The sequence below is a fragment of the Myotis brandtii genome, unplaced genomic scaffold (assembly GCF_000412655.1).
Source record: "Myotis brandtii unplaced genomic scaffold, ASM41265v1 scaffold374, whole genome shotgun sequence".
Lineage (NCBI taxonomy): Eukaryota > Metazoa > Chordata > Mammalia > Chiroptera > Vespertilionidae > Myotis > Myotis brandtii.
Window position 1 is genome coordinate 886,658 of NW_005364372.1, and position 10,965 is coordinate 897,622.

Here is a 10,965-nt window from a genome sequence, read left to right on the forward strand (position 1 = left end):
CTCATTTGAGCATATGAAGGCAAAAAGAGAAACATCAATTCAAAATGCTGACACGCCGAGCTCAAAAGGTTCGCCATCACTGCCTTAGACAATAGCAAAAGAAAGGAAATTGCAGATGTTAAGTTTTTTTGTTTGTTTGCTTGCTTTTACCAGCTCTTCTGCGCTGTTATGGTGAAAGCAGAGGCTACCAGGCAGGACAGCTTAGGAGAAAGGTGACCCACACCCAGGAGACTGAGAGAAATTAGAAAACAAGTGGGTCTTCCATAGACATTTGAAGCTCCCTACTCCCCTGATTTTCGGGGAAGCGTCATTGAACCCTATTGACAGGTGGGCTCCATTTGGTGAACAGAAGACAATGAAGAAAAAGTCTAGACCAGCCGTGGGCAAACTACGGCCCGCGGGCCGGATTTGACCCGTTTGAAATGAATAAAACTAAAAAAAAAAAAGACCATACCCTTTTATGTAATGATGTTTACTTTGAATTTATATTAGTTCACACAAACACTCCATCCATGCTTTTGTTCCGGCCTTCCGGTCCAGTTTAAGAATCCATTGTGGCCCTTGAGTCAAAAAGTTTGCCCACCCCTGGTCTAGACATTGCAGCTCCACAGACCCCTCCCTATTCCTCTTCCTCAAAGTGGTCATAGGAATATACAATGTGACATGGTGGTGGTGTGATGGACAGTTCCGTAAAAGCACAAAAAGCCCAAGTCAGCAGTCATGAGCTTGTTCAGATTGGTGAGGAAAGACCGGTGAGAGTGTGAGTGTGAGTGTGAGTGTGTGTGTGTGTGTGTGTGTGTGTGTGTGTGTGAGTGTGAGTGTGTGTGTGTGTGTATGCAAGCAAGATCCAAGAAAGTGCATCCTGACATCATTTGTGTTAGTAAATATTTGCAAAAATCTAAAAGTCCACCAGCAGAGGAGAGGTTAAATAAATTACAACACATTCGTGAAATGGAATACAGAACCGCATACCAGGTCCCGGACATCCATTCAGGGACCAGCACCCCAATTGGGGCTCAGACCTCCATCTGGGGATCCAGATCTCCCTCCAACCCAGACTTACAGCCTGGGTGCAGACTTACATCCAGGTCCTAGGACTTTATGACAGGGCCCAGAACTCCAACCCGGGACCCTGACCTCGAACCCCGTATCCAGTACTATTTTGCAGGCCCAGACACCCACCAGGAGCCCGAACCTCCATCCTAGTCCCAGACCTTCATCCGGTGCCCAGACGTCCATCCCAGTGCCCAGAGATCCATCGGAGGCTCAGACCTACATCCGGGTTCCAGACATTCATGCCAGGTCCCAGAAGTCCATCCCGGAGCCCGGACTTCAGACCCTGAATCTAGTCCTGAATTCGGGCCCAGACCTCAATCTATGGTCCAGACATCCATTCCATGACACAGAGGTTGATCCCACGTACCAGACCTCACTCCAGGGCACAGCCCTCCATCCTGAGCCCAGACCTGCATCCCAGTTCCCAGACCTCCATTCGGGGCTCAGACCTACATCCTGGTCCCAGACCTTGATGCCAGGGTCCAGAACTCCATCCCAGGTCCCTGACCTCAAACACAGAATCCAGTCCTGTTTCGGGTGCCCAGAATTCCATCACTGACCCAGACATTCTTCCAGGGCCCAGCACTCCATTCGAGGCCCATTCCTCCATCCCAGAACCCAGACCTCCCTCCGTGGCCCAGACCTCCATCCAGGGCTCAGACCTCCATCTGGGTCCCAGACCTTCCTGGCAGGGGGAGAAGTCCCTCCCGGGTTCGGGACCTGGTATACTGAATCCAGTCCTGTGTTTTGGGCCCAGACCTCTATCCATGGTCCAGACCTCCATTCTATGTCACAGAGGTCCATCCAACGACGGTGACACCCCTCCAGGACATAGCTCTCCATCCTGTGCCCAGAACTCCCTCCGCGACCCAGACCTCCATCCGGGGCTGAGACCCACATCCGGGTCCCAGACCTTCATGCTGGGGCCCAGGAGTCGTCCCGAGGCCCAGACCTCGAACCCAGTATCTAGTCCTTTATCGGTGTCCACACATCCACAGTAGTCCAGACCACCATTCCATGACCCAGAGGGCCAGCCCCTGACCCAGACCTCCATCCCGGGCCCAAGACTGCCCTCCAGTGGTCAGACCTCCCTCCCAGGACCCAGACCTCCACCCGGGGAATCAGACCTACATCCGGGTCCCACACCGTCAGACCAGGGCCCAGAGGGCAATCCCGGGGCCCTGCCCTCAAACACAGAATCCAGCCTTGTATCAGGGGACCAGTTCTCCATTCAAAGTCCCGACCACCTTCCGTAATCCAGAGGTCCAGACCACGAGCCAGACCTCTGCATAGGGCCCAGAACACTCTCTGGGACCAGAACCACCCTCCCAGGACCCAGACCACCTCTGGGGCTCAGACCTTTATCCGGGTCCAAAACCTTCCTACCAGGGCCCAGATCTCCAACCCAGTATCTAGTCCTTTATTGGGGTCCAGACATCCACAGTCATCCAGACCACCCTTCCATGAATCAGAGGTCCTGCCCGTGACCCAGACCTCTGACCTGGGCCCAAGACCGCCCTCCAGTTTTCAACCTTCCTCCCATTACCTATACCTCCATCAGGGACCGAGACCTCCATCCGGTTCCCTGACCTTCATGCCGGGGACCAAGACCTTGAATCCAGTTTTCAGTCCTTTATCGGGGTCCAGACATCCACAGTAGTCCAGACCACCCTTCCATGACCCAGAGGTCCAGACCTCCATCCCGGGCCCAAGACCGCCCTTCAGTGGTCCGACCTTCCTCCCAGGACCCAGACCTCCACCCGAGCATCAGCCCTACATCCGGGTCCCAGACCGTCAGACCAGGGCCCAGAGGGCCATCCCCGGAGTACTGCCCTCACACAGAATTCAATCTTGTATCAGGGGACCAGATCTCCATCCGTAGTCCAGACCACCATCCAGTAATCCAGAGGTCCAGACCATGAGCCAGACCTCCACATAGGGCCCAGACCTCCCTCCGAGGCCCGATCCCCCATCCCAGGACCCAGACCACCTCCAGGGCTCAGACCTACATCCGCATCCCAAACCTTTATACCAGGGCCCTGGCTTCAAACCCAGTATCCAGTCCTTTATTAGGGTCCAGACATCCACAGCAGCCCAGACACCATTCCATGACCTAGAGGGCCAGCCCCTTTCCCAGACCTCCATCGGGGGCCCAGACCGCCCTCCAGTGCCCAATCTCCCTCCCAGGACCTATACCTACATCACGGGAGGAGACCTCCATCTGGGTCCCTGAACTTAATGCTGGGGGCCCAGACCTTGAACCCAGTTTTCAGTCCTTTATCGGGGTCCAGACATCCACAACAGTACAGACCACCCTTCCTTGACCCAGAGGTCCAGCCCCTGACCCAGACCTCCATCCTGGGCCCAAGACCACCCTCCAGTGGCCAGAGCTCCCTCCCAGGACCCAGACCTCCACCCGGGGAATCAGACCTACATCCGGGTCCCAGAAAGTCAGACCAGGGCCCAGAGGGCCATCCCGAGGCCCTGCCCTCAAACACAGAATCCAGTCTTGTATCAGGAGACCAGATCTCTATCCGTAGTCCCGACCACCATTCCATAATCCAGAGGTCTAGACCACAAGCCAGACCTCGGCATAGGGCCCAGAACACCCTCTGGGGCCAGAACCGCCCTCCCAGGACCCGACCACCTCTGGGGCTCAGACCTCCATCCGGGTCCAAAACCTTCCTACCAGGGCCCAGATCTCCAACCCAGTATCTAGTCCTTTATTGGGGTCCAGACATCCACAGTCATCCAGACCACCCTTCCATGAATCAGAGGTCCTGCCCGTGACCCAGACCTCTGACCTGGGCCCAAGACCGCCCTCCAGTTTTCAACCTTCCTCCCATTACCTATACCTCCATCAGGGACCGAGACCTCCATCCGGTTCCCTGACCTTTATTCCTGGACACCAGACCTCGAACACAGTTTTCAGTCCTTATTGGGGTACAGACATCCACAGTAGTCCAGACCACCCTCCCATGAACCAGAGTTCCTGCCCGTGACCCAGACCTCCGTTCCGGACCTAAGACCGCCCTCCAGTGACTGCGAACCCAGAATCCAGTCCTGTATGGGCTGGGCAGACCTCTACCCAGGACCCAAACATCCCTTCAGAGCCCACCACTTTATTCGGGGCCCAGACCTCCATCCCAGAACCCAGACCATCCTCCGGGGCCCAGACCTCCATCCGGGTCCAATACCTTCCTGCCAGGGCCCAGAAGTCCTTCCCCAGTTCGGAACCTCGTGTACTGAATCCAGTCCTGTGTTTTGAGCCCAGACCTCTATCCATGGTCCAGACCTCCATTCCATATCATAGAGGTCCATCCCACGACCGTGACACCACTCCAGGTCATAGCTCTCCATCTGTGCCCAGAACTCCCTCCGGGACCCAGACCTCCCTCTGGGGCTCAGACCTACATCCGGGTCCCAGACCTACATGCCAGGGCCCAGAACTCCATCCTGGCACCCTGACCGCGAACCCAGAATCCAGTCCTCTATGAGGTGGGCAGACCTCTACCCAGGACCCAAACATCCCTCCAGGGCCCTCCACTTAATTTGGGGCCCAGACCTCTATCCCAGATCCCAGACCTCCCTCCGGGTCCCAGAACTTCATTACAGGGCCCAGAACTCCATCCTGGGACCCTGTCCTCCCACCCAGAATCCAGTCCTGTATTGGGAGCCTAGACTTCTATCCTTGACCCAGACCTCCATCCCAGGACCCAGACATCCCTCCAGTGCCCAGTCCTCCATTTGTGGCCTAGACCTCCATCCCAGGACCCAGAACTCCCTTCGGGGCCCAGACCTCCATCTGGGGCTCAGACCTACATCCGGGTCCCAGACCTTCATGCCAGGGCCCAGAAGTTCATCCCAGGACCCTGACCTCGAACCCAGTATCCATTCCTGTATCGAATGCTGAGACCTCCTTCTGGGGTCCAGATGTCCATCCTACAATTCAGCCCCCTCTCAGGGCCCAGCCTTTCAGCTGTTAAATAGGAGTAGCTCTTGGTATCAGAGTTTGGTCGGAATATCAGAAGAGCCTCTGTATATCCCATGGCTGATCCAGGATGGCCCTGATCAGTCAGTGAGAGGCTGTGAGAAATGCTACTACACAGAATACTATGTGGTTTTGTACAGATCTCCTTTTCCCAAATGCATAGTTCCTGATATACGGTGGGCGGGGGGGAGTAGGTTAATTAGGTTAATAACAATAAATAAGACAATAATTTAATAAACAAATAATACAATAATATACTCTTTAGTGTACTCACAACTGTAAACTTACTCTTGCCAAGCACTGTGTTCAGGCACATATAATCACCTGGTTGGCCTTGTTAAAGCGCAGACTGATTCAGTAGGTTTGAAATGGGGCCTGAGATTCTGCATTTGTGTTAAGCTCTCAGGTGGTGCTGATGCTGATGCTGCTGCTCAGACCACACTGTGGGTTTTGCAGCATGGAGCTGCTAGGTTGTAAGGAGATGCATCTTTGATGTTACCAGATGTTGCTAACTTGCCTTCTGAAGTGCTTGCACCCATCCTCACTCCTGTCAGCAGCTCACAAGTCTCTACCTTGTCTTCAATGCCTGTTATTGTCAGACTTTACTTTTTGCCAATTTGATGAGCATGAAGGGTATCTTGTTAATTTGCTTTTCATGAGTTTTATTGAAGTTGGACCTCTTCAGTTTCTTCTTCTATAATAATTCTCAACATAAACTAATATTTTGGGCAATTAAAATGTCTTCATTCATCTGTTTCATTCTTTAAAGCATTCTTCTTAAAAGATTCCTTTATATTTGCAAGGCTTTCAATAGTTCCTTCTTTAAGTGCTGGAAATAAAAGTGGAAAGGCAGAACCGACAGAATGGAACTGGAAGGAAGCAAAGAGAAGCAGCTGCCGTCAAGACAGTTGGGAGAACATCTCCGTCTAGCTTATGCTCCTCCCGGCTGACCTTTAGGTGGACGTCCCAAGGGACCAGTTTTTATCTTGCCTGAATCCAAGAACCAGGAGCCAGATTGGGAGCTTGGCCTCTGAGAACTGAAAGGGATCAACATGCATTAGAAAATGCAGTACCACAGACTGACACTAGGTGACTCTCTAGTACCAAGGCACACTATAGCACCAGAAGCCACAGTATCAGACATCAGGGGGAGTGGTCGAGTTGAAACAGGCAGATCCTTTTAATTAGGATATTCCACACAGGCTCAGGGAGGACTCATCCCCAGAGTAGGTTTGAGAGGTCTCCGGAATCTCCAGCAGGGCTGAATGGAGAATATCCCCCTCTGTATGAAAGAGGACCATAAAGTTTGAGAGAGATGGCTGACTTTTCAAATGCTAAAAATCCCAATAGAAAATAACAAGACATACAAAAAAACAAGAAAACATGGTTCATTTAAAGGAACAAATTAAATTTCCTGAAACTGATCCTAAATAAATAGGCATATGATTTATCAAAGAATTAAAAATAAGCATCATAAAGATGGTTAATGAATTAAAAGAGAGCACAGATAGACAAACAAAATCAGGAAAACAATACATGACCAAAATGAGAATATCAACAAAGAGACAGAAACTGTAAAGAACCAAGCAGAAATTCTGGAAATGAAAAAAAAAAAAACAATTACTGAACAAAAAAATTCACTAAAGGGACTCAATATCAAATCCGACTAGGCAGAAGAGAAATTCAGTGAACTCAAAGACAGGACTTTCAAGTTTCTAAGACAGAGGAGCAAAAAGGAAAATGATTGGAGAAAAATGAGGAGAGCTAAGGAATTTATGGGACATCATTAAGTTGAAAAACATGTATATTATGGAAGAAGAAAGAGAAGGAGGAAGAAGGAGAGGAGGAGGAAGAGGAGGAGGAGGAGGAGGAGGAGGAGGAGAAGGGCAGAGCTTATTTGAAAAACATAATGGGCCCAAACTTCCCAAAATATGAGAATAAAAAGATATACAAATTTATAAAACTCAAAAAACTCCAAGGATACATCTATAACCCAGCAATCTTACTTTGAGTACATGAGTGAAAGAATTCAAAGCAGGATCCCAAAGAGTTATCTGCATACTCATGCTCATTACAGTAGCCAGGAGGTGGAAGCAACCCAAATCTCATCAACAGAGAAATGGATATAAAGAAAACGTGGTGTATACATACAATGAAATATCATGCAATCCTAAAAAGAGAAGGAAATCCTATTACATTCTATCACAAGGATGAACCTTGAGAATATTATTAGTGAGCTATGCCATTCACAAAGACAATTACTGTATGATTATACTCATATGAGGTATCTAAAATAGTAAAAATCATAGAAACAGAAAATAGAAATGTGGTTGCCAGGGGTTAGGGGGAAAAAGGAGAGAGAATTAATGTTTAATAGGTATAGAGTTTCAATGTGGCTAGAATAAATAATTCCAGAGATATTACACAATAATGTGAATGTTGTACACACTACTTAACACTACTGAACTATACACTTAAAAATGGTAAAGATGACCCTAGCTGGTTTGGCTCACTGGATAGAGTGTTGGCCTGTGGACTGAAGAGTCCCAGGTTTGATTCCAGTCAGGGGCACATGCCCGGGTTGCAGGCTTGATGCCCAGTAGGGGGCGAGCATGAGGCAGCCTATCAATGATTCTCTCTCATCATTGATGTTTCTCTCTCTCTCTCTTCCTCTCCCATTCTCTCTGAAATCAATAAAGTTATATTTTGTAAAAAATGGTGGAGATGGTAGATTTAATGTTATTTTTTACCACCATTACAAACAAATCTGAGCTATTAACTTTTAGCTCCTCTCCCCCAATGAATATATATTTTCCCCCAAATTGGACAACATTGTACATGCTACTTTATAACAGGCTTTTGCCTGTTGACTACAGGGTAAAAACCTTTCCAAGTTATTCCCTATTTTTTTAGGTCATTTAGAAAGACTGTTAAGCCCTGGTTGGTTTGGCTCAGTGGATAGAGTGTCAGCCTGTGGACTGGAGGGTTCCAGGTTCGATTCCAGTCAAGGGCGTGTGCCCGGGCTGCAGGCTCAATCCCCAGTAGGGGGCGTGCAGGGGCAGCCAATCAATGATTCTCTCTCATTGATGTTTCTCTCTCTCTCCCTCTCCCTTCTTCTCTGAAATCAATAAAAATATAATTTTTAAAAAAAGAAAGACTGTTAAGTATACCAATATATGAATCTACTACAATTAACCAATTTCCTGTTGTTGGACAAGAGATTGAATTATTTTACCCTTAAGAATAATATTGTATAACTAAATCCTGTTATGCCTTTGAAAGTGTTTTAACATCAACTTGTTTTATCTCTCCCCTTCTAACCAGCTTTCAGCTATGACACTTCTCTCCTAATCTGTGATCAGATAATCAAGGTAGTTAAATCAGTTTACTTGTAATACAACCTTATTTGCAATTGTCACTTCCTCTCCCTCTCAGGGTCTTGACTGAATCTACCTTTAGGCCTGGCCACCAGCTCATTGCTACCTGTTTCTGATTTTCTGAAACTCTGCTGCCCCTTAGCCTAGGATTAGGAGTTCCTAGCTTTCACGGACTTCTGATACCAATACCCATGCACACAGTTGCTTCCACTTTGTGGACATTTTTGCTTTAGTTCTCACACTTTTAAGTAACCAATAGCACTTATTTGTGCTTTTTTGACCACGATGGATCTAATTAAGTTCACCACAGTTTTTCATGCGTGAGAACACAGAAAACAGACTTCAATAATTAAATCAAAATGAAACTCCCAAAGCACCTATTACTAAGTAGCCTAAATGTAGCCGGCTAGGCTCCTGTTTCCCAAAGTTGACTGAAGGAGCTCATGGAACAATTCGTAAAAAAACACACATTTCCAGGTCTAGCCCAATGGGCATTATTTAACAAGTATTCAGGTGATAATTATAATCAGGCAAATTTAGAAACATTGGGTCCTTACTTCCATCCTCAGAGCTTCCAGGACCTGGCAAGTTCAAGTGGGACCCAAGGGAGCCTGGTAAGCTTGTAACAAACCTAGGGTAGTGTAAGGTTCATTCCATTAGGGTAGGGACATTCTAGGAGTCAACTGCAAGTTGGAACAAACATTGGAAAATCTTTAGACCTTGAGACCAAAGTAGGGACTTAGGGTCTATTTATTACCTCTAGCCAAAGGTGGGTTCAGACATACACTCCTTGGGTAAAGATCTATCCCAAATTCTGGGGTTCCAGAACTGTTAGTTGGAGCTATACAGTTCTTCAAGAAGTGAACCAGAGAATCTAGATCCTCTAAGGTCTATCATCCTTTGCATATATTAAAATCATTTGGAGTGCATAGCTTTTATTAGGGAAGGTTTTATTTTCACTTAAAAAAATCAGCTCAGTATCAGTTCTGTTAGACAACTGTTCTCACAGTAATAGCTGCATACTTTTTGAGGTTTAAGAAAGGAGCACAGAGCTCTGATATATGTGCCTCAGCCCAGGCCAGGTCTTTGGTTTTTTGGGATCAACCATATGTAAGATATCAAGATGTTACCCCCTCAATCTGAGGACACAGGGAGATCTAAGTATGTCTAAGAATTATAAAAGTTCTAGAAACAGAGCTAGAATACTGACCCCTCTACATACACTATTTATTCACATGATCACAATTTCTATTCCTCTTACAATCCATTTGATTGGATAATGTAAGGAATAAGTATAATTATATAAAAATTAGGCTAAGATTAAAAAGTAGCCTGAAATTGTTGAAAACTCAAATGGTGGCCTATGAGACAGCCAAAATTGAGGAGGGTGGGGGGTGGGACAAAAATTATGAGGGAAAAATGCCTCCTAGGTTCTAAAAATCAAAGTTTTCACTCTTTAAAAGCTGTTATTTATCTTTAAGAGAATCTTCTTTTGCATGAAGGAAAATCATGTTACTGATGTTTATTTGGTAAGTAAGCTAAATATTTAAGCATTTCCCCCCTAATGGTTCTAGAAATTATCTCTTTAAAACAATGTTTAAAGAAAAAACTTTAAAGGTTAAGATAGTAAAATGATGTAGGATGAGAAAATACTTTATTCAGCGCACAGACAGCTTTTCAGTTCCATTCATAATTATAGTAAAAGAAAATCTCTTGCTATTATGTTTTATTTAAATAGTTAGGTTCAAGAAAAAAATGTTAAATTTCAAACCCCTAAAGCTATATTCCATATAAATATATAAGTATATATATATACATGTGTGCGTATATCTATTCTTCTATATGAACCATTCAAAACAATTTAAAAGTCATTCTTTTCTGTATTTAAAATTGTCCTTTCAAATATTTAGAAGTTCCACAGGTGGTGGCTTCAATGGAATTTTCCCCAGAGTAAATTTCTTGGACTGAAATTGCCTCAGTTCTTCTGCTGTTAGCTGATGCTTGGGTGTGAATAATTCATTACCTGTGGTCGTGCTGCCATTTGAGACAGAGACAGAGGTGGATGTGCTGCTATGTCCATCATGAGTGTCACTGAATGACTTGGAAAAAGGAGTGTGAGAATGTGAGCCTGGACTACCAAAGCCAGCCACAGAACTGCTGTTTCCAAAGGCTGGGGCCCCTGGAGCTCCCACAGGGCCTGCTGCCATGGGAGCTGGGAATCCTGAAAACCCGGCTGAGCCAAATCCTGAGGCTGCAGGGGTTTTAAAGGAAAATGAAGCAGCAGATGTGATTTCAGGTTTCCCAAATCCAGGAGCTGGAGTAGAAGTAGTGATGGCAGGACTGGTAGAGGGAACAGCTCCAAATGCTGGACTATTCCCGAACACAGAAGGGCTTCCAGTAGGGGCAGTGGCAAATCCAGAGCTTGTTGTAAAACTAGAATTTTGAGCATTATCACCCATGCTGTTATTCACTGGAAAACCTACAAATAAACCAGAAAAAGAAAAAAATCTATTATAGTCAGAAAATGTAGCCATATTACAA

General features: G+C 46.8%; 1 protein-coding gene across 2 annotated transcripts in view; it reads right to left on the reverse strand.

Annotated features, from left to right (window-relative positions):
* Positions 1 to 10,061: 10,061 nt before the first annotated feature.
* NUPL2 (nucleoporin like 2) overlaps positions 10,062 to 10,965 on the reverse strand; it is an 11,854-nt gene continuing 10,950 nt past the window's right edge. For both annotated transcript variants that reach the window (XM_014544631.1, XM_014544630.1), the window contains exon 7: positions 10,062 to 10,903. In XM_014544631.1, coding sequence (XP_014400117.1) covers positions 10,323 to 10,903 — 581 coding nt within the window. In that variant the 3' untranslated portion in view covers positions 10,062 to 10,322. The remainder of the gene's footprint in view (positions 10,904 to 10,965) is intronic.